The 24,514-nt window shown below is 44.1% G+C and overlaps 1 protein-coding gene across 2 annotated transcripts in view; it reads right to left on the minus strand.

Annotated features, from left to right (window-relative positions):
* The window catches only part of PANK3 (pantothenate kinase 3), a 76,912-nt gene that overhangs the window by 24,794 nt on the left and 27,604 nt on the right, over positions 1-24,514 (minus strand). The window contains exon 7 of one of the 2 annotated variants that reach the window (XM_073620717.1): positions 20,717-20,911. The exons of the other annotated variant lie outside the window; for it this stretch is intronic. Within the exon in view, the coding sequence (XP_073476818.1) occupies positions 20,879-20,911 (33 nt within the window). The 3' untranslated portion in view covers positions 20,717-20,878. Of the gene's footprint in view, positions 1-20,716; positions 20,912-24,514 lie in introns of those variants that run through there. 2 annotated transcript variants of the gene reach the window in all.

Here is a 24,514-nt window from a genome sequence, read left to right on the forward strand (position 1 = left end):
TACCCAAATGAAATTTTTATTATTTTTTTCCCCACAAATAGAGCTTTCTTTTAGTGGTATTTGATCACCTCTGCGGTTTTTTATTTTTTGTGCTATAAACAAAAGAAGCGTGACAAGTTTGAAAAAAAAACACAATATTTTTTACTTTTTGCTATGACAAACATCCATTTTTTTTTAAACAATTTTTTCCCTCAGTTTAGGCTGATACGTATTCTTCTACATATTTTTGGGAAAAAAAAAAAAAAAAAAAAAAAAAATCGCAATAAGTGTATATTGATTGGTTTGCGCAAAAGTTATAGCGTCTACAAAATAGGGGATAGATTTAAAGCATTTTTATTATTATTATTTTTTTTTTACCAGTAATGGCGGCGATCTGCAATTTTTATCGATATGCGATATTGTGGCGGACATATCGGACACTTCTGACACATTTTTGGGACCATTCACATTTATACAGCGATCCATGCTATGAAAATGCACTGATTACTGTATAAATGTCACTGGCAGGGAAGGGGTTAACACTAGGGGGAGATCGAGGGGTTAATTATGTTCCTAGGGAGTGTTTCTAACTGAAGGGGGAGGGGACTCACAAGGGGAGAACGATCGGTGTTGCTCTATACTGAGAACACACATCGGTCTCCTCTCCTCTGACAGGACGTGGATCTGTGTCCACGGTCCTGCCGTGTTACCAGGCAATCGCGGGTGCCCGGCAGACATCGCAGCCGCTGGGCACACACATCGGGTGCCCAGTGACACGGCGGGCGCCGTGATTGCCGGCGGCGGCGCGCGCCCCCTGGTGGGCCGGGAAGGCGAGGGCGTCATATGACACCCTCCCAGAACGAGAGCCGCGCCCGCCGGCTGTCATATGACATGCATGTACAAACAACCTTTTACAGATTAAACATTTTTAGGATAAATTATCAAATGTTTTTGCAAAATCTAAATAAACTACATCCACTTCCAGCATCCAATTTCTCAGTTACTTCCTCATAGAACAATAACAGGCTGGTCTGACAAGAACAGTCCTTCATAAATTCATGCTGGTGGTCACTTATGATATCACTATTGTAGATACATTTCTGTATAGAGTGTTTTTTTTTGTATACTATCTAGAATTTTGCCACATACAGTAGGTTTTTAAAAGGAGTTGTATGCATTGAGATAAAAAAAACCTTTTGTGTGTAGCAGCTGCCCCAGCACCCCTAATACTTACCTGAGCCCCATCTCTGTCCAGCGATGTCCACGAGCCCCTCAGCCTTCTGGGACTTCCCCCTCCTGATTGGTTGAGACACAGCAGCGGCACCATTGGCTCCCGTTGCTTTCAATCAAAATCAGTTAGATAATCAAGAGAGAGGGGGTGGAGCCAAAGGCAAATCCATGTCTGAATGGACACACGGAGCTGCAGCTTGGCTCGCGTGCCCCCATAGCAAGCTACTTACTGTGGGGGCACTAGAGGGAAGGGAGGGGCCAGAAGCAGCGAAGAGGGACCTGGGAAGAGGAGGATCCAGGCTGCCCTGTACAAAACATAATATATGGACACTTACCTTTCCGGGAAGCCCGCAATGTTGGCACCCCAGGCGATCTTTGGATCAGCTGTTGGGTGCAGCCGCCGCCATTGCTGGTAAGGGAACCCGGCAATGAAGCCTTTCCCTACTGCGCATGCGCGCTACGCTTTCTAAATGACCCAGTGGCGGAAAAAGAAGAATGGGGGCATAGCTTCGCCACGGCGCCGTCTCCAGAAGTGGGGATTGGGACCTGTCAAAAACTGGCACTTTTCAGGGGGGGAACGGGGACCAAATATGGCACTGGAGGGGGAGGAGAGGAATAAGCCGAAGTTGCACTTTTGGGTGGAACTTTGCTTTAATTTGGTCTTTATTCTGGTTTAAATCTTCATCTTTAAAACATTCCCACTGTGTGCTCTTACAAATATTTCTGCTCTTTCTGGCAAGTATTTAGGATCATAGCCTATTGATAGCTTTTTTTAACCACAAATTTTTTATCATTTTCTTCACACAAATAGAGCTTTCTTTTGGTGGTATTTAACCACTTCCCGCCCGGCCTATAACAGAATGACGACCGGGAAGTGGTTCTGTTATCCTGACTGGGCGTCATATGACGTCCAGCAGGATAACATGCGGGCGTGCAGCGCGGCGAACACGAGTGTGGCGTTTCAGTGTGACACGCCGCATCTCCAATCGTGATAAGAAGCCTCTTATCACAGCTGATCATCGCAAGAACCAGGAAGTGTCGGTAAACAGCATTCCTCGGTTCGTGCTGACAGGGAGAGCCGATCGGTGGCTCTCCCTGTCAGAGGAGGGGGGGGGTCTGTGCTGATAATCAGCACACTGATTATCAGCACTGCCCCCTTCAAATGTACCCACAAGCTGCCAATCGGTGCCCAGTCAGTGCCCCATCATAACCCTCTGCCAGTGCCCAATAAAGTGCCAATCAGTGCCCACCACAGTGCAAACCAGTGCCCACCATAGTGTCAGTGTCCATCACATTGCCAATCAGTTCCCAGCATTAACACCTGTCAGTACCTGTCAAATCAATGCTGCCCATCAGTGCCATCTATTAGTGTCCATCAATGCCACCTGTCAGTGCCCATCAGTGTCGCCTATCAGTGCCCATCAATTCTACATATCAGTGCCTCATCAGTGCCAACTCAGTGCCCATCTGTGCCACCTCATCAGTGTCCGTCAGTGAAGGAGAAAACCAAATTTTATAGCAGTAACTAAGAAAAAGTTTTTTTTTTTTTCCAAAAATGTTGGTCTTTTTTAGTTTGTTTAGCAAATGATGATCAGTGCCCGATTACATTCCTAGATGTCCCCCTGCGCGGAGATGCCGCTGATCGGCTCTCCTTGCCACACACTGTCAGTGTGAGGCGACGAGAGACGATTACCGGCACTTCCTTGTTTACATGTGACCGGCTGTGATTGGACACAGCCAATCACATGGTTAAAGTGCCTAGCACCTAGGAACACGGCGCGGGGGCGCGCGAGAGCAGCCGTTCTCGGACGTCGTCATATGACGGTGTCCAAAAACGAGAGCCGCACCACCCCACCGGGCGGGCGGCAAACAGTTAAATTTAGAGTTGCTGTTGTACCAACATGTCTCTTTTTTCTGTACCTTATGACAAATGTAATCACTGTTACTCAAGTTGTCTCTGTGTCTGACATAATTAGAAGTTACAGGGTGGGGAAATTGCCTGGAGTCCCAGCATTTAATATTCTATCATCACTCATTCATGAGCTATACCTTGATTTTATTACTCTCTTTTTATTGGATGTAGGTGATGCAATTTCCCTGCTGTTTTGTTTGTGCCGTTTCCTCCCGCTATTCCACCCTCTATATCTTGTTCCCCTGTAGACCCTTACTGCCCATATGACATATACCTTTCTGATCCCTTCCCCACAGATTCTAATTTAAGGCAGCGTGCATACTGTTACTCCTAAACTGACGTTTTTGGGGCTTTTGGTGGTTTTTTTGCCTACGCCCCTGAACGCACCTCAATAAAAGCCTATGGGGGTTATTTACGAAAGACAAATCCACTTTGCACTACAAGTGCAAACTTCAAGTGCAAAGTGCACTTGAAATTGCACTGAAAGTGCAATTGGAAGTGCAGTTGCTGTAAATCTGAGGGGCAAATCTGAAATGAGGGGAAGCTCTGTTGATTTTATTATCCAATCTTGTGCAAGCTAAAATACTGTTTATTTTCCTTGCATGTCCCCCTCAGATCTACAGTGACTGCACTTCCAAGTGCACTTTCAGTGCAATATCAAGTGCAATTTGCACTTATAGTGCAAAGTGGATTTGCCATTAGTAAATAACCCCCAATGTGTCCATGTGCACATAGGCTTTTAGAGGAATTTAGGAGCAGCAGAGTTTAGAGGCAGTCGAAGCTCCGTCTAATGAATGCAGAAGAGTTTTGTTCAAGAGGAGCTTTTCAACATCAAGACGCCAAAACGCAGCTAAGCGCTAGGTGCAAATACTGGTAAGTACCCAAAATGCTGCTAAACTTGCCTAAACTGGTTTGAAAAAAATGCAGCGAAGGGAAAATGTCTTGTTCTGTACTGTACTTCAAGATATGGAATTTACATATTTGGGAGACTATGATCCGACAGATATGGTGGATTGTGCGCATAAGAGTGCAGGAGGTGTTCGTTTTACATAATAAGCACCAGTTAAATTCCTTATCCACCCAGCAATGCTGAATTTCATGCTGTTTCTCTAATGGAAGAGGTAGCTTTTAGGTACACACTAATGGCTCTCTCTGAGCACATCCAGGCTATGTAGAGAGGAGCAGGGCATAATGGATGTTAGGTAAAATGTCCTCATGGAGAATGCTGCAACCACCTTTGGAAGGAAATATGGTCTAGGGCATAATATGACCTTGTTGTTGAGAAGTATGAGGTAGGGATCTTTGCAGGAAATTAGCAACACATTATGAGATACACCTTATAGACATGATGGCCTCCAGAAAAGCTACTTGTTGGTTAAAATACTCCAAAAGATTATCCCTGATGGATTCACATGGTGGCTTTTGCAAGGCAGAAACAACCAAGTTAAAGTGGAACTACATTTCATCTGAGCACCACAGACCAAAATGCTATTCAATTCATTTTTAACAGTCAGAGCAAATTCACCCATCCATTACTCCATGTTTTATTTTGTTGAGAAATCACTTTGAAAAACATCCCCTAGCATTTCAGGCCATGCCCAGCCTGAGTAAGGGCAGAGGATTCATGTAGCATTTACTTCCTGGAATCCACCTGCTCTTCAGGTCAGGGATGCACGCAGGACAGGGTGTTCTTAGTTCAGAAAGTCCCTCCTCCTCTACGAAGACTCCTGGGCTGTATGACATTTGCCTCAGCATGGAAACCAGGAAGTAACCGTAGAAATGTTAAAAACAAAAAAAAAAAAAAAAAAGTTTAAAACAAGCTAATATGATATACTTTTCATTTACTAATGCTAGCAGCATAAGGATGAAAAATAATAAATGTCGATTGAGAGAATGAAGTTCCACTTTTTCCCAGGGAGCACAGGGTGCTGCAAAGGGGACCTAATAAGAGAAACAACCTGTTTGTAGAAAGGCAAAAAAGCAGGGTACAAAATAATATTGAATGCGCTCACACAAAGCAAAGTAAAATTTCCAGGTATGATAATACATTTTCCTGAATTATTATTTTTGTTGCCTTAAACAAGATAGCAATGACAGAATCTCAGTCCTCTATCTTTTAGTTACATAGTAGGTGAGATTGAAAAAAGACACAAGTCCAACCTATGTGTGTGATTATATGTCAGTATTACACTGTATACCCCTGTATGTTGTGGTCGTTCACGTGCTTATCTAATAGTTTTTTGAAACCATCGATGCCCCTGCTGAGACCACCGCCTGTGGAAGGGAATTCCACATCCTTGCCGCTCTTACCAGTAAAAGAACCCTCTACTTAGCTTAAGGTTAAACCTCTTTTCTTGTAATTTTAATGAGTGGCCACGAGTCTTGTTAAACTTCCTTCCACGAAAAAGTTTTATCCCCATTGTGGGGTGACCAGTACGGTATTTGTAAATTGAAAACATATCCCCTCTCAAGCTTCTCTTCTCCAGAGAGAATAAGTTCAGTGCTCGCAACCTTTCCTCATAACTAACATCCTTCAGACCCTTTATTAGCTTTGTTGCCCTTCTTTGTACTCGCTCCATTTCCAGTACATCTTTTCTGAGGACTGGTGCCCAGAACTGGACAGCATACTCTAGGTGCGGCCGGACCAGAGTCTTGTAGAGCGGGAGAATTATCGTTTTATCTCTGGCGTCGATCCCCTTTTTAATGCATGCCAATATTCTGTTTGCTTTGTTAGCAGCAGCTTGGCATCGCATGCCATTGCTGAGCCTATTATCTACTAGGACCCCCAGGTCCTTTTCCATCCTAGATTCCCCCAGAGGTTCTCCCCCCAGTGTATAGATTGCATTCATCTTTTTGCCACCCAAATGCATTATTTTACATTTTTCTACATTAAACCTCATTTGCCATGTAGTTGCCCACCCCATTAATTTGTTCAGATCTTTTTGCAAGGTCCTGCGGAGAAGTTATTGTCTTGCTTAGCTTAGTATTGTCCGCAAATACAGAGATTGAATGGTTTACCCCATCCTCCAGGTAGTTTATGAACAAATTAAATATGATTGGTCCCAGCACAGAACCCTGGGGGACCCCACTGCCCACCCCTGACCATTCCGAGTACTCCCCATTTATCACGACCCTCTGAACTCGCCCTTGTAGCCAGTTTTCAATCCTGTACTCACCCTATGATCCATGCCAACGGACCTTATTTTGTACAGTAAACGTTTATGGGGAACTGTGTCAAATGCTTTTGCAAAATCCAGATACACCACGTCTATGGGCCTTCCTTTATCTAGATGGCAACTCACCTCATCATAGAAGGTTAATAGATTGGTTTGGCAAGAACGATTCTTCATTAATCCATGCCAATTACAGCTAATGATACCGTTTCCATTACTCAGGATCTGGGTTTCAACAGCTATGCCATTAAAGCCAGAGACTGTGAAACAAGTTGTAATAGGGGGTCTTGAAATAGCAGATCTGGTTTGTTGGGAAGAGGCCAGGGGTCTTCTGCAAGAAGTCTGTGTACCAAATTCCTCTGGGTCAGTTTGGTGTCATAAGGTATCACCTTGTTCCCTTATTGATTTATTTTGTGGAGCAGGTGAGGTAGAATGCTCAGATGAGGGAAGGCATAAACTAGCCTGAACTAAGACCAGGGGATAACAAGCACCTGGGGGCAGATCTGGTTCTGGATAAAAATAAAGATTGCTTGTTGTATCTTGAGAATAGGATGTCCACATAGGGAGTGACCCATTTTTTGCAATCAGACTGAACACATCTGGATGAAGAGCCCATTTCCCTTGGTCCAGGTGGTGGCAACTGAGATAGTCCGCCTGTCAACTGTCTACTTCTGGGATGTGGATTAGAGTTTGCAGGACAGCGAGTTTCTGTCTGCAAGAGAATCTGGTTTTCTTCCTTTAAAAAAGGCAGCCAGGTTCCCCATGCCACCTTTGATGGCTGATATGTGCCACTGTGGTGGCAATGTATCACTGCACCCGAACTGGGTGTCCCTTCACTTCTTGACCATTTTCTGTGAACTGTCAAGGATCAGAAGAGTCCAACACAAGCCTGACAGATTTGCATCTGTTGTAGGAATCTTCCATCTATAGGGGGGGGGGGGGGGGAGAGGATTTTCTCACTGTAATGCCCCGTACACACGGTCGGACTTTGTTCGGACATTCCGACAACAAAATCCTAGGGATTTTTTCCGACGGATGTTGGCTCAAACTTGTCTTGCATACACACGGTCACACAAAGTTGTTGGAAAATCCGATCGTTCTAAACGTGGTGACGTAAAACACGTACGTCGGGACTATAAACGGGGCAGTGGCCAATAGCTTTCATCTCTTTATTTATTCTCAGCATGCGTGGCACTTTGTCCGTCGGATTTGTGTACACACGATCGGAATTTCCGACAACGGATTTTGTTGTCGGAAAATTTTATATCCTGCTCTCAAACTTTGTGTGTCGGAAATTCCTATGGAAAATGTGTGATGGAGCCTACACACGGTCGGAATTTCCGACAACAGGCAATGGGCTTTTCAATATTAGCAAGCATACTGTGGGAAGCTCCCTCTTCAATACAGCGACAGTGTGGAGTAGAGAAATGTTCTGCAGTTTTTTCCAACACTGTTTTTATGGCTTCTTCATTCCCATCTAATTCAGCGTCCCAAAAAGCTGAATTGAAGTGCTACAAACCTGTTTTTTGTTTTAAAATAACAAACATGTTATACTTACCTGCTCTGTGCAGTGGATTTGACAGAGCAGCCCACATCCTCCTCTTCTCAGGTTCTTTTCAACGCCCCTGGCTCCTCACTCCGGTTGAGTGCCCCCTAGAGCAAGCAGCTTGCTCTGGGGCACCCAAGCCAAGCCACGGCTCCGTGTGTCAATTCACACACAGAGCTACAGCGCGGCCTTGCCCCCCCCCCCCCCCCCATTTCCTCATTGGCTCACTGACTTTGATTGGTAGCAACGGGAGCTAATGGCGCTTTGCTGCTGTCTCAGCCAATGAGGAGGGAGAGTCCCGGACAGACGAGTCTCTCGTTCAACATCGCTGGATCAAGGTGGGGCTAAGGTAAGTATAGGGGGGCTGCTGCACACAATTCTGCCTTTACAAACACTTCAAGGCTGTAATTTGTCAAAAGTGACACAGATGCAGAAATATCTGCTTCTGTCAAATAGGCTGCTTGGTGCGTGCCTGAATTAGGCCTAGAATCAGATTCTGAAATCCCCAAAGAATTCCTTAATTTGCAGGTATTTCCTCTCTCACTTCCTGTTTGGCTATGGGATAGGAAGTGAAGGTAAATCTCCCCAATGGGACACAGATGGCAAAAAAAAAAAAAAAAAAAAACAGGGGTTAATATAACCCTAATTTGCTCTATCCAAAATGGAAAAAAAAGTTTTGGCTATAGTTCTACTTTAAGGTCGGTTCCTGTTTTGGTGCAATGGCCACGTTGTAACTGCCGTTTGGAGTTTACTTCCTTTTACCTGGTCTTCATGCGGAGGAATGTTGATTGTTAACTGAGAGACTTTGTAACTCACTTCAATCTATGAGCTAATACTGTCTGCGGTCTATTGGTCCATCGGTGCTTTGAACTCTAAACCTGCTTGTGTTTCAGAGGAAGGAAGCAAACGGAACTATTAACTCCTACATGGCCTGCTGTCTATAAGATTTTGCACTGTATATAATACAGCAGGATGATACTTCTCTGCAGCTCTTAGTTTGAGTTACGGGATGGTCTGCAATATACAGGTCTAATTGCAGGAATTGCCCATCTTAGAAGCAAGACTTAAGAGCTAAACACAGTAATTTATTACCCCCGTCCTTCCCACTAGTGGGCTGCTATTGTTGACAGTAATTAATCAATAGCCCCTGAGGACACGGCTGCCAACTGCAAACTACCATACTACTCTATTGGACAAGAACGGGGTTTATTATGTCATTTTTTTCAGCATTTTGTATCCACTGATTATTCCTCATCTGGGGGCGGAACTTGGTATAAGGAGTGCACAGGGGGTTATGTGAGCTTAGTGTTTTTATCGACATTCATGTCAAATGTTGTATTTTTAATCAATGACCGATACATTGTGACAGCGTGGTACACTAGAGGGGGCTTTTTCCAACCGCCTCTGGTGAACCTAACGCCTGGAAAATTAACTTTCATCAATTTGCAAGTAGACTGTAGTTGATCCTCCTGTTTTTACCTTTCTGGTGACATCTCTTTGTCCCCATACATTTAGTTCCAAGGTTAACTATTGGTACATTCGGAGGTATCCCATCTGATGGACGAATCAGTCATTGACTGTTAATTATAGGGTGACATGGATTCAGAGGGGCTTTTACTGTACTTCTATTGCGATGGGCCATGGCCCTGTATAGCATTCTGTGGCTAGCTCAACATGTTGCACTAAGTGCTTAGGTGAGCACACCATGTAGGCTCCAGTGCCCGATGCAACATTACAGGCTGCCCAGCATGGGTACAGCTCCCAAAGTTTTACCGAGGTTGGACAGATCCAGATACACTGCTTCTGTAGACAGTGAGGACTAACTGAAGAAATCTTTAGTAAAATAATAAAAGGAAATAATAAAAAGTAGTAAAGATGTTTTCTTAAGGAAGGAGTTTTTTTGTAAGTTGAAACGGTTTCAGAATGTTATCCGTAAACCAAACCCGATTGCTAGACAAATTCCAGCTCCTAAATGTACAATTAACTTCTATCTTATTTTCTCCCCTTTGGGTCTGTTAAATAACTATACAATCAAATTGAAAAGGTTTTGTTACATCTGCTCAGTAAGTGCAAACAAAAAAAAACTATGGGGAGTAAATAGTTGATTAAAAAGTTGATTGAAAATACCAAAAGATAAAAATATTAAACTTTACTTCCTGTTCCATAGCCAAACCAAGAAGTGAGAGGAAACCCCTCCAAAGTGATGGAATCCTTCTAATGAAGCCATGCCTAGTGGTATAATGTGTAATGAACAGAACTGGTGACGTAAGACACCTTATTAGCACAGTCAGGCGGAAGGGAACATCGAGAGTCTATGTGAGCAACACTGAACAGAATCAAACTGGTTAAGGAAACCATACTGGTCAATGTACAATTCATCCACAAGCTGCAGTCTCTATTTGTGATGCCCCCACTGGCTATTTGAGTATAATATGTGCAAGTAATCTGCAGTGCACCAGCTTTTGTGCACTTCTGAATGTGAATGTATTTTTAACCCTTTGGTTTTAATAAAATAATATCTTTTATGGAAAGCACTATGATTTTTTTTTTTTTTTTTTATAGGTTCTATCTCTGAGTATCTGTTCTTGATCTACAAGGGACGTACATCCAATCTGAGTGTGCCGAGAGGAAAAGTCACATTTGATATACGTGGTGACATCCCTTAAAAAGGGACAGGTGCATTTGACGTACTAATTGTTGGTCAAATTGAGCTGCTAATGGTGGAGGTGTGTGTAACATGGGGTGTATTATATTCACAGAGGAGATAATATACTAAGAAGTTGAGGACATTCACAGAATGACAACAGGTGGACTTGGCTGAGCTCTTGTCCTGTTTCTAGGAAAAGGTGAGCCATTTCCAGAGATACAGAGCCTCACAAAGATAGTAATGTAACAGTATTTTTAGGTTTCTTTAGTTCGATGGAAAAAAACATAGCACTCTACTGGCTGGAGAGGGCGTGGTATTTCTTATGGGCTGATCCATCGGTCAAATGGATAGATTCCAGTTGCCAAATGGGGTACCAGTTTACTGTGTAACTCATCTAATTGTCAAAGCTGCTAACGTCTAGTCTTTTAAGAATGTTGTCCAAAGCTGCACAGAAAGCTTAAACTGGTATAGTCAGTAACTTCATTCTTAAAGTCATAAAATGAAAATAGTAAAAGTGACACTAAACTTAATTCTTTTTTTAAACATCAAATGGTTATAAAATATCATCATCAAGTATACCCCACTGCTCATTTTTCTTTTCTTTGTTCAGAAAGTCTATTTTCAGGCTCTTTTGTCCTGTGCATGTTCCCTATCCTCCACTGATGCACCTCTCAGCTGCAAATATTGAGCATGCAGTCCTGTTATTTATGGTCACTCTGGTTACTCTATGTGTACTAAAATTCCAATAGCACTGAATGGGTCTGCACACAGATGTGTAGTCCACTTCAAGAAAGAATAGCATGGAGAATGAACGTAGCCACCCTAGAACAGGAAGTCTGAGAATAGCAGAAAAAAGCTTGCATTTGAGAGATGAAGCAAAGGAAGAGTGAAATAGAGGGTGCATTCTACTTAGAGTTTATTATACATATTACATTTTTTTTTTATATAAAATAAAAGCAGGTTGGTTCTTTTTTTGACAAAAATAAAAAAAATATGTTACAGATGGGTCATAGCTCACATCTTTCATAGCCCTGTACAATGCTGCTTGATTTATAGTCAACAAGGCAGCACTATAAAGAAGCTGAGAGACATGAGAAAATTCTTCCAAAAAAAAAAAAAAAGTGTATGCATATATCCAGATCATTATGTTTATTTACATTTCTGTATATGAAGAACACAAATACCAAGGACAGGTCGGATCTCTAAAGCAACAATGTCAATGGGTCTCTGCCTACAAAACTAATTTGATAGGTCAGCAGTAGGTAAGAGTGTTTAGTGGCACTGGATCTAAGGTTGTTATTTGGTTCGAATATCCAATTGCGTTGATTTACTAAAAGGCAAATAGTCTGTGCACTGTAAGTGTACAGCAAATGCAGTTGCTCTGAGGAGAAGCTCTAAAATTAGGGGATGCTCTGCTGATTTCTACCATCCAATCATGTGCAAGCAAAAATGCTGTTTTTTTTTTTAATTTTCCTTGCACATTCCCCTCAGATCTAGAACAACTGCACTAGCAGTGCAGAGACTATTTGCCTTTAGTGATGCAATCCCAATATGTCAAAATGTGCTCAGATGTTGAGGTTTTGGTTAGGGCTGTTCTACAGAAGATGTTTCAGGATAAAGCAAGTGAGGGGTGTCATACAAATGCAAAAAGGAAACATTATCTTTGAAAAAGTCTTTCATACCCCTTGAAAATTTTCCACATTTTGTCATGTTACAACCAAAAGCGTAAATGTATTTTATTGGGATTTAATGTGATAGACCAACACAAAGTTGCACATAATTGTGAAGTGGAAGGAAAAAAAAAAAAGATAAAATGGTTTTCAAATTTTTTTACAAATAAATATCGTATTTATAGGCGTATAACACGCACCTTAATTTTAAGAGGGAGGTTTCAGGAAAAAAAAAAAAAAAAAACACACACCACACACTTACATTTTAAATAAAATAACTTTTAAGCAAAATAAGGGTCAATGCCCATCAATGCAGCCTTATCATTGCAGCCTGATCAGTGCCCATTTGCAGCCTCGCCAGTGGCCATCACTGCAGCCTGATCATTGCCCATCTGCAGCCTCGCCATTGCAGCCTGATCAGTGCCCATCTGCAGCCTGATCAGTGCCAATCGGCAGCCTTGCCATTACCCGTCATTGCATCCTGATCAGTGCCCATCTACAGCCTCGCCATTGCCCATCATTGCAGCCTCATCAGTGCCAATCTGCACCCTCGCCATTGCCCATCATTGCAGCCTCACCAGAGTCCAATGCCGGGACATGCAACGTCACTGCTAGGAGCCATTAAGGAGGTGGGACTGGGCATGACGGCGAGCCGAGCAGAGCACACAGGAGATCCCGACTCTAATCTAGCGGCACTCGCCCCTTCCAAGGCAGCCCTATATCGACGTATAACACGCACCCACGTTGTTCCCCCTATTTTCAGGGGGAAAAAGGTACATGTTATACGCCGATAAATACAGAATCTGAAAAATATGGCAAGCATTTGTATTCAGCCCTTGGGAGTCAATACACTGTATTGCAATTACATCTGCAAGTGTTTTTGGGTAGGTCTCTACCAGCTTTGCACATCTAGAGAGAGTGACATTTTTGCCCATTCCTCTTTGCAAAATTGCTCAAGCTCTGTCAGATCGGATGGAGAGCAACTGTAAACAGCAATTTTCAAGTCCTGTCACAGATTCTCAATTGGATTTAGGTCTGGACTTTGACTGGGCCATTCTAACACATGAATATGTTTTAAACTAAACCACTCCATTTAACTCTGGCTGTATGTTTAGGGTCGTTGTCCTGCTGGAAGGTGAACCTCCGCCACAGTCTCAAGTCTTTTACAGACTCTAATGCCGCGTACACACGAGCGGACTTTTCGACCGGACTGGTCCAACGGTCTATCCGACGGACTTTCGGCAGACTTTCCGAAACAAACGGACTTGCCTACACACGATCACACCAAAGTCCGACGGATTCATACGCGATGACGTACGACCGGACTAAAATAAGGAAGTTGATAACCAGTAGCCAATAGCTGCCCTAGCGTTGGTTTTCATCCGAACTAGCATACAGACGAGCGGACTTTTCGACCAGACACAAGTCCGTCGGAAAGATTTGAAACATGTTCCAAATCTAAAGTCCGTCAGATTTTCGACCGAAAAAGTCAGCTGCAGGTCCGATGAAGCCCACACATGGTCGAATTGTCCACCGGACTCGGTCTGTCGGACCAGTCCGGTCGAAAAGTCTGCTTGTGTGTAGGCGGCATAACAGGTATTCTTCTAAGATGGTCCATCTTCCCATCAACTGAGTAGCTTTCCTGTCCCTGCTGAAGAAAAGCATCCCCACAACATGATGCTGCCATCACCATGTTTCACGGTGGGGATTGTGCGTTAAGGGTGATGCGCAGTGTTAGTTTTCCGCCACACATAGCGTTTTGCTTTTAGGTCAAAAAAATAGGATTTTTTTAAAACAGCTTACCTGTAAAATCCTTTTCTTTCGAAGGACATCACGGGACACAGAGCCACAGTAATTACTGATGGGTTATATAGGTATCACTGGTGATTGGACACTGGCACACCCTATCAGGAAGTTCAACCCCCTATATAATCCCTCCCCCTTGCAGGGATACCTCAGTTTTGTAGCCAAGCAATATAGTGTATTAGAAGAGGGGCGGGACCTCTGTGTCCCATGATGTCCTTCGAAAGAAAAGGATTTTACAGGTAAGCCGTTTTAAAAAATCCTATTTTCTTTCTCGAACATCACGGGACACAGAGCCATAGTAATTACTGATGGGATGTCCCAGAGCAATGCTACCTGAGGGGGGGGGGGGGGGGGGGACCACGACCAAGTAGGGTGCAATTAGACCTGAGGACCCTGTACCGCTGCCTGCAGCACACTACGCCCAAAGGCGATATCCTCATGCCTTCTCATATCCACCTGATAGAATCTGGTGAATGTATGAACTGAAGACCAGGTTGCAGCCTTGCAGATTTGAGCCATAGAGGCCCGGTGATGCACTGCCCAAGCACCAATAGCCCTTGTGGAATGTGCCCTGATCTGAAACGGAGGAATCTTCTGTTTCAAACCGTAAGCTTGAATGATCAATTGTCGAATCCATTTAGAAATGGTAGCTTTTGACGCTGCCTGTCCTCTATTGGGACCCTCTGGCAGCACAAACAAAACATCCGTCTTGCGGATCTGAGCAGTTGCCCCAAGATAGGCCTTAACTGCTCTTACTACATCCAACAAATGTAGAGATCTCTCTTCCGGAGAACAGGGATCTGGAAAAAAGGAAGGTAGAACAATGTCTTGGTTTAAATGAAAATCAGAAACCACCTTCGGTAAAAAACTAGGATGAGGGCGTAGTACCACTCTATCCTTGTGTATAATCAAATAAGGCTCCTTACAGGAAAGAGCTGTTAATTCTGATACTCTTCTAGCAGAAGAGATGGCCACCAGAAAAATTAACTTCCTTGTCAACAAGACCAAAGGAATCTAACTTATTGGTTCAAAAGGCTGTTTCTGTAACACAGCCAGGACCAAGTTCAAGTCCCAGGGGTTTAGGGGCGCCCTAACCGGAGGATTAAGACGCATCACCCCCTGCATAAAGCTTCGGACTAAAGAATGCGAAGCAAGTGGCCGCTGAAATAATTCTGATAAAGCAGAGACCTGGCCCTTGATGGTACTCAAGGCCAGCTTCATCTCTAATCCTAATTGTAGAAAATCAAGGATTCTACCTATGACATATTTCCTGGGATGCCAACCTCTGGATTCACACCAGGACACATAAGCTTTCCAGACTCTATGATAAATCATCCTGGAAGCTGGCTTCCTTGCATTGATCAAGGTAGATATGACAGGACCTGAGAGCCCACGACTCTTCAGAACGTGGGTCTCAATAGCCAAACCGTCAAGTTTAGCGTTTGTAAGGCAGGATGGAACACTGGACCTTGAGATAACAGGTCTGGGCGTACCGGTAGGGTCCACGGAGAACCCACCGTCATCCTTACTATTTCTGCATACCAAGTCCTTCTGGGCCAAGCGGGGGCCACCAGAAGTACCGACTTCCTTTCCTGCCTGATCCTGCGAAGGAGTCGTGGTAGTAGCAGAATAGGCGGGAATGCGTAAATCAGTGAGAACCGATGCCACGGAATCACCAACGTATCCGTCCCGCATGCAAGAGGATCTTTCGTCCTTGCCACGAATCTATCTTTTTGTTGAATCGGGATGCAAAGAGATCTACATCTGGAACCCCCCATCTGAGGCATATGGCCCAAAAGACGTCGGGATGCAGAGACCATTCCCCTGGAAGTAACTGCTGGCGACTTAGATAGTCCGCCTGCCAATTCTCTATTCCCGGGATGAAAACTGCCGATATGCATAGCACATGCCTCTCTGCCCAGACTAAGATCTGGTTCACCTCCTTTTGAGCAGCTCGGCTCCGGGTGCCTCCCTGATGATTGACATAAGCCACTGCTGTGGCATTGTCGGACTGGATCCTGACCGGACAACCCTGTAGCCTGATAGTCCAGGCTTTTAGAGCTAGATGTATCGCCCGGATCTCCAGAATGTTGATGGGTAAGGTCCTCTCTGTCTTGGACCATACCCCTTGGACCGCAGACTGTTCCAGAACTGCTCCCCAACCTGACAGACTGGCATCTGTTGTTACCACCGTCCAGGTAACTGGTAGAAAGGATTTCCCCTTCTGCAGGTTTTCGGGTATGAGCCACCAATTGAGGCTCTGACGCACCGCATGCGACAGGTGCATCGGAAAGTCTAATGCCTGAACCTTCTTGTTCCAGGTTGACAGAATACTGTGTTGCAGCATTCTTGAATGAAACTGAGTATAGGGAACTGCTTCGAATGAAGACACCTTCTTCCCTAGTAGCCTCATACAAAGGCGGACAGAGGGACCCTTCTTGGTCCTTACTGCCAGAATCAGCTCTCTTAAAGCAGCGATCTTTGCCTGGGGTAGAAATATTTTCTCCTGGCTTGTATCTATAATCAGACCTAAATAATCCAGTCTTCTTACTGGTTTTAGGAAAGATTTTTCTAAGTTGAGGATCCAACCCAGGTGTTCTAGATACCTGACTGTGGTCCTCAAGTTTCCATTCAAAGAGGCTACCGACTGGTCTATCAAGAGCAGGTCGTCTAGGTATGCTATGACAGCTATACCCCGAGCCCTTAATCTGGCCAGAGGAGGAGCCAAGATCTTTGTGAACACTCGAGGTGCAGTGGCTATCCCGAAAGGCAGAGCCACAAACTGGAAATGGCGTCCTCCTACCTCGAAGCGCAGAAACTTCTGATGAGCAGGAAAAATGGGCACATGCAGATATGCATCTCTGATGTCTTTCGATGCCAGAAATTCTCCTCCCTGCAGGGTGGGAACTACTGTTCGAATTGATGCCATACGGAAGGAGTGAATCCTTAGGAATCGGTTCAGATCCCTTAAAACCAGAATGGGCCTGACATCCCCATTTGGCTTTTGGACCGTAAAAAGGTTGGAATAGAAGCCCAATCCCTGGTCTTTTGACCTCCTGCGACAAAAGTCGCTCTAACGTTAGAAGGAGCGACTGCTTCTTCTCTGGGTCTCTGGGGACACCTGATCTGAGGAACCGAGGAGAGGGGAATTCCTGAAACTCCAGCTTGTACCCTAAGGTTACCGAGGAGATTACCCATCTGTCCTGGAAATCCTCCTGCCAGAGCTCTGAGAACTGTCGCAGTCTTCCCCCCACTCGAGTGAGCGGGGGCGCCCCCTCATGCAGAGGTCTTAGTGTTTTGCCTAGTAGGCTTCTTTCCCCAGGACTTCTTTTGTCCCTGGGGTTGACTCTTGTCTCTGGACCCCGATGGAGGCGGCCGTCGAGACTGCCTGGAGGCTGAAGCCCCCGGCGCTGGGGAAAGAGTCCGTTTGAAAGAGGGACGCTTACTCTTCTTCTTGACAGGTAAGAGAGTGCTTTTCCCACAAGAGATTCTCTTGATATAATTATCCAAGTCCTCTCCAAACAACCGGCTATTATTTATGGAGGAAATGGCGGCATCAATAACCGGTATTCCCCACATCTTAATAAACTTTTCTTCCATCGGATAAAGTGTTGAAAACTTTTTCGGCGGAAAGAAACGTTTGTCTGGGTGATCCCACTCAGAATAAATGAGCTTTTCAAGTAAATTATGAACAGGAAAAGCCTGTGCTGCTTGGAAAGGTTTCAGTGACCCCAAAGCAGAAGAGGATTCTTTAGCAGTTTCAGGTGGGGGCAACTTAAATGTGGAGCGGACCAATCCAGTGAGGATCTGCACTAAGACTTTCTCCTCTTGGGAAGTCGCAGAGGGTCCCTCTCCACCTGATTCCTCCGAAGAGGATTCATCCGTCCCATCCTGAACCTCTGAAAGGGATTCATCTCCTTTATCCCAGAGCTCCTCTGTCTGAGGGTCTTGGGGAACAGAGGAAGGCCTAGTGCGCTTTCTTTTACTGAGTGAAGACGTAATCACGGCCATTAATCTTTCCTCTAGACCATTAATGGTTGAGGAAAAAACCTCTTGTGTAATATATACAGGGGCTGAAGTGCCAGAAGCAGGTGTAGCCCCTGACCCCGATGGCTCTTCCTGGCTAGCCGTCCCTGGCCCATGAGGGGGGGGGGGGATGCTGCTGACAGGGGGCCCTCAGAACCTGAACGAGATCCCCTAGTGTCTCTGGTTCTTGGGGTGCTTGAACCTCTTCTACCCATAGTGCAAAGCAACAAGGTGTGAGGTATACAAATGAACACTGCCTGCTGAGCGATGTAGTCTGGCTAAAAGCCTTGCTACCAAATGCTCAGTCTGGTGTTACTTCAGTAAATGCTGCCTAGGAGAATGCCTGTGTCCCACCTTACATGCGACCGTCAGCTCTGTGTCTCTCAGAAGGCTGAGTGCACCTGTACATGGTGCTTTAATAGCCTGCAGCTGGCCTGAGTGGGAGTCTAAGCACTCTGTGCTGACGTCCCACCCCCCCCCTTGAGTTTTGAAAAAAAACTAGCGCTTCCCGCGCTGGCCGACTCTCCTATGATTTTCTATGGAGGAAGGCTGGGAAAGGGGGAGGAGGGGGAGAAGCTGGTAGTGAAGACCTGCTTAAACAGCAATAGTCAAAGATGGTGGCCTGAGGCAGCAGAGCCCGAGCGGTATAACCACTTTCTAGACCCCTGTGGCCTCTTTCTAGCCTGGGGGGGAACATTCAAACATGAGAAATCCCCCCTTCCATCTTACCTTGCAGCCGGCCTGATACTGTCTCACTGAGACAGACCGTCCAGCATGTGAAGGTTTGTGCTCTTGGCAGCCCCCGGTGGTCACAATAGGCATAGCATGCATTTACCTTAAAGGAGAAACCTACTAGAATTAGAAAATTCTGTGGAATCTCCTCTTACCTTATCCAGCTGCAGGGTTCAGTTTACACAGACCCAATCTTCACCTCTCACGGTGGGCTCCGTTTGAAAAAAACGTCAGAGACTGGGGCCCCCTATGAATAGGGGGATCCTTCAGTTCTGGGCCCGTAAAGCACCTCGCCAGAAATTAGGAAGTTTAAAGCCATTTTCTGATCTGCGGGGTCCAGCTCTCTAAAAAGAGAAGCGTTACGGGTAAAACCTCGTTTCTTCGGACACGAGGCCCGGGTACCATCCAATTCAGCCTAAAAAGGACACTTTGAATGGATTTGGTTCGCCTGGCTTGCCCCAGTATAGGATATCAGGATATTCCCTTTGGAGCTCAGCACAGGACATCTTTACACGTCCAACACCTAAGACACTGGCGTAAAAACTGAGGTATCCCTGCAAGGGGGAGGGATTATATAGGGGGTTGAACTTCCTGATAGGGTGTGCCAGTGTCCAATCACCAGTGATACCTATATAACCCATCAGTAATTACTGTGGCTCTGTGTCCCGTGATGTTCGAGAAAGAAAGTTCAATTTTGGTCTCATCTGACCAGAGCACCTTCTTCCACATGTTTTCTGTGTCCCCTACATGGCTTCTCGAAAACTGCAAATGGGACTTCTTATGGCTTTCTTTCAACAATGGCTTTCTTCGTGCCACTCTTCTATATAAAAGCCAGATTTTTGGAGTGAATGACTAATAGTTGTCCTGTGGACAGATTCTCCCACCTGAGCTGTGGACCTCTGCAGCTCCATCAGAGTTACCACGGGCCCCTTGGCTGCCTCTCTGATTAATGCGCTCCTTGCCTGGTCTGTCCATTTAGGTGGATGGCCATGTCTTGGTAGGTTTGTAGTTGTGCCATACTCTTTCAATTTTCAGATGATGGCTTGAAAAGTGCTCTGTGAGATGTTCAAAGCTTGGGATATTTTTATTTTATAACCTAACCCTGCTTTAAACTTCTTCACAACTTTATCCCTGACCTGTCTAGTGTGTTCCTTGGCCTTCATGATGCTGTTTGTTCACTAAGGTTCTCTAACAAACCTCTGAGGGCTTCACAGAACAGCTGTATTTATACTGAATTACACACAGGTTGACCATTTACTAATTGGGTGACTTCTGAAGGCAATTGATATAATTGTATATCTGCCTCCATTGTGAAGCATAACATGTTTGAATACACTTTCTCATTTATATAAATCTAATAAATTGATTCTTAAAGCAGAGCTTGCAGTAAAATCAAACTCCACTCCTATCTTTTAGCCAACAAACCCACATTAATACTTAAGCACAGTGAGATGGGAATCCGAAGCTATCCCAGGGGAAGGCTACATGGCTCCACCAGTGTCTAGGTGAGCAGACTGCCAATTGTGGACAGGTGTTAAAATGCACCTGAAATATAGATATATATACACACACACACACACACTATCTAAATATTTTATTATGTCTTTTCATGTGACAACATTGAGGAAATAAAACTCTGCTACAATGTAAAGTAGTGAGTGTACAGCTTGTATAACAGTGTAAATTTGCTGTCCCCTCAAAATAACTCAACACACAGCCATTAATTTCTAAACCGCTGGCAACAAAAGCGAGTACATCCCTAAGCGAAAATAAGATATAAAGGAGGACAGAGATAGTCAACTGAAAGCATCACATCCCATAGTTAAATATGAACTGGGAATAAAGGCTAATTTGCCTAAAAAGAGGGGGGAGGGGAAAGGATTTTCCCCAGGGACTTTTAAGGTGCTGTTTAAATCAACAATATAATCAAAAATTCAAAGAATCTGTACAATCATATTAAATAAAAATTACTGTTTTATTGAATCATGATTAAAATATCAATGCCTCACATAGAGAATGAGACATAGTTATAAAAACAATTTAACATAGGCAGTTTTACCCAAATTCATTCACATTAAACAGTGCAACATAAAGCAACTACTTAAAGGTGCCATGACAATCTGCCGCTCGACATGTTTCGCTCTAATACGAGCTTCTTCAGGAGTTTAAAGGCAATGATTGTGGTGGACTCTAAATGATGGGAGAATAGACAATAATCAATACAAAAGTAGTTTAAACATATATAGAGTACATCTAATGATATTAGATTCAATTAACAAAGTAGAGATTGATACAGAGCATTGAAATGCATACACATAATTTTAGGTACCAAACACTTCAACCAAATATATATGAAAGATTTGAGTTTATACATCTTACCAGGCTGTAGTGCACCAATACGACATAAATACTTCAATAGAATGACAAACTGCTGTTGATTTCAAACCGGGGGGTTCTCATATATGAGGGACATCGCTGCCATAGTGTGACCACAGGGGAACATAAAGTTTTAAAACGGCCCTTTAAAAAGCAGGATAGATTAAGGATTAGAGAAGAGGGATCGCATCCAAAATCCTTCCTATTCGGTTTAGGGAATATATTACCTTTAATAGAACCAATCGTGGATCTTTGCCTAGAGCATAAAAGTCTCACGGCATATATACATTATGTAGATAGGGATGGCACCATGGTCTGGTAAACTAGTCACTGATGACTGCACAGAGTGATAGTGCAGGGGAAACGGTCACCGTTAAAACTGTTTTCTAGATAGAGAGAGAGGAATATAATGAAAAAGGACCATTAGAGTTCAAAAAGTGCAGCTTACTGTCACTTAATGGCAGTGCTGCAGAGAGAGAACTTACCTTAAAGACAGTAATCCGGAACATAGGCTTGAGAGAGCTTCAAGCTGCCTCTGTGAAACAGCGCCGGTCACAGAACTGTGAGCGATATATGACCGCCTTTATATACCCCCATCACGGCGGCGTCTGGTCTCGCCGTCGGGATGCGGACGCTTACTGAGACCAGCTGCGTCATGACGTGGGGGGACGTAGCGGCGTCGTACTGACGTCAGCGAACGTTCATGGGGCTTAGTGCGCATGTCAGTGTAATTTTAGAGCCTGTGAAGCATCTGGGCGCCACAGGCGCCATCTTAGCTAAGGGAAAAAAGGTAAAGGCGAATAGATCTAGCTTGAAGCATTATGCCTGTCTTTAAATACTGTTGCTATTCTAATAGCATTGAAAAGATATTCCCAAAGGTTCTTAAAAAAGGCTCATATGCATCATTGTTAGATGTCAAAACCCCCACCATGACATGACCGGACTCAATTTAATAGGGCCACCACCATGGGGGCGATTGGTTCTTCACCTCCCATGGTGGGTGCCCCGGGCGTCCGTGTGGTCTAAATTGACAGAGATAGTCCCAGTATGCTGCAGCACAACTTTGACGCTAATTGCTTACATTTTTTTGCTTTGGAACACATTCCCCCTGGCCCTAGAGGGGGAGATTATGATAAGCTCCTCCTTCAAAAGGAGGCACGCTGGATACACGAGTTATCGGCTCTCCAGCATCCAGGCATGAACGATACGTTCAGTTTTAAGCCATTTCTTTGAAAACTGAAGCATCTCTAGCCTTGATTTGGCCTTGTCCCTCTCTTTTCATTCCCCGGTTTTCCTTGCTTTTCTCTTTTCTCTTCTTTCTTTTCCCCTTTTCCCCTGCCCTTTCCTTTTCTTTTCAGGTCATTAACTATATCCAGTATTTTCAATTCTGTATTGATTTTGCATCATATGTATGTATGAGCCATATAAAATAGTTAGAAATAGTTGTAATATGACCATATGTATTTTGTATGTTACATTTGATATCATTGAACCTCCACTGAGTTGTTTTTATTGCATCTTGCAGGCTGTGGTTGCAAATATATACCTACAAGTTTTGCTCCTATCTCCTATGTTTGGCAATAATTCCCCGGAAATATTCTCATACGGGGACTATCTCTGTCAATTTAGACCACACGGACGCCCGGGGCACCCACCATGGGAGGTGAAGAACCAATCGCCCCCATGGTGGTGGCCCTATTAAATTGAGTCCGGTCATGTCATGGTGGGGGTTTTGACATCTAACAATGATGCATATGAGCCTTTTTTAAGAACCTTAGGGAATATCTTTTCAATGCTATTAGAATAGCAACAGTATTTAAAGACAGGCATAATGCTTCAAGCTAGATCTATTCGCCTTTACCTTTTTTCCCTTAGCTAAGATGGCGCCTGTGGCGCCCAGATGCTTCACAGGCTCTAAAATTACACTGACATGCGCACTAAGCCCCATGAACGTTCGCTGACGTCAGTACGACGCCGCTACGTCCCCCCACGTCATGACGCAGCTGGTCTCAGTAAGCGTCCGCATCCCGGCGGCGAGACCAGACGCCGCCGTGATGGGGGTATATAAAAGGCGGTCATATATCGCTCACAGTTCTGCGACCGGCGCTGTTTCACAGAGGCAGCTTGAAGCTCTCTCAAGCCTATGTGCCGGATTACTGTCTTTAAGGTAAGTTCTCTCTCTGCAGCACTGCCATTAAGTGACAGTAAGCTGCACTTTTTGAACTCTAATGGTCCTTTTTCATTATATTCCTCTCTCTCTATCTAGAAAACAGTTTTAACGGTGACCGTTTCCCCTGCACTATCACTCTGTGCAGTCATCAGTGACTAGTTTACCAGACCATGGTGCCATCCCTATCTACATAATGTATATATGCCGTGAGACTTTTATGCTCTAGGCAAAGATCCACGATTGGTTCTATTAAAGGTAATATACTCCCTAAACCGAATAGGAAGGATTTTGGATGCGATCCCTCTTCTCTAATCCTTAATCTATCCTGCTTTTTAAAGGGCCGTTTTAAAACTTTATGTTCCCCTGTGGTCACACTATGGCAGCGATGTCCCTCATATATGAGAACCCCCCGGTTTGAAATCAGCAGCAGTTTGTCATTCTATTGAAGTATTTATGTCGTATTGGTGCACTACAGCCTGGTAAGATGTATAAACTCAAATCTTTCATATATATTTGGTTGAAGTGTTTGGTACCTAAAATTATGTGTATGCATTTCAATGCTCTGTATCAATCTCTACTTTGTTAATTGAATCTAATATCATTAGATGTACTCTATATATGTTTAAACTACTTTTGTATTGATTATTGTCTATTCTCCCATCATTTAGAGTCCACCACAATCATTGCCTTTAAACTCCTGAAGAAGCTCGTATTAGAGCGAAACATGTCGAGCGGCAGATTGTCATGGCACCTTTAAGTAGTTGCTTTATGTTGCACTGTTTAATGTGAATGAATTTGGGTAAAACTGCCTATGTTAAATTGTTTTTATAACTATGTCTCATTCTCTATGTGAGGCATTGATATTTTAATCATGATTCAATAAAACAGTAATTTTTATTTAATATGATTGTACAGATTCTTTGAATTTTTGATTATATTGTTGATTTAAACAGCACCTTAAAAGTCCCTGGGGAAAATCCTTTCCCCTCCCCCCTCTTTTTAGGCAAATTAGCCTTTATTCCCAGTTCCCTAAGCGAAAATGTCCAAATTGGACCCAAAGTGTCAATATTTTGTGAGGCCAGCATTTTTTTCCAGCACTTGGGCATAGTGTCCACCAGAGCTTCACAGGTTGCCACTGGAGTCATTTTCCACTCCTCCACGACAACATCACGGAGCTGGTGGACGCTAGAGACCTTGCTCTTCTACACTTTCCATTGGAGGATGCCCCACGGATGCCTATCACCTTT

Source organism: Aquarana catesbeiana, linkage group LG03, assembly GCF_042186555.1.
Source record: "Aquarana catesbeiana isolate 2022-GZ linkage group LG03, ASM4218655v1, whole genome shotgun sequence".
NCBI lineage: Eukaryota > Metazoa > Chordata > Amphibia > Anura > Ranidae > Aquarana > Aquarana catesbeiana.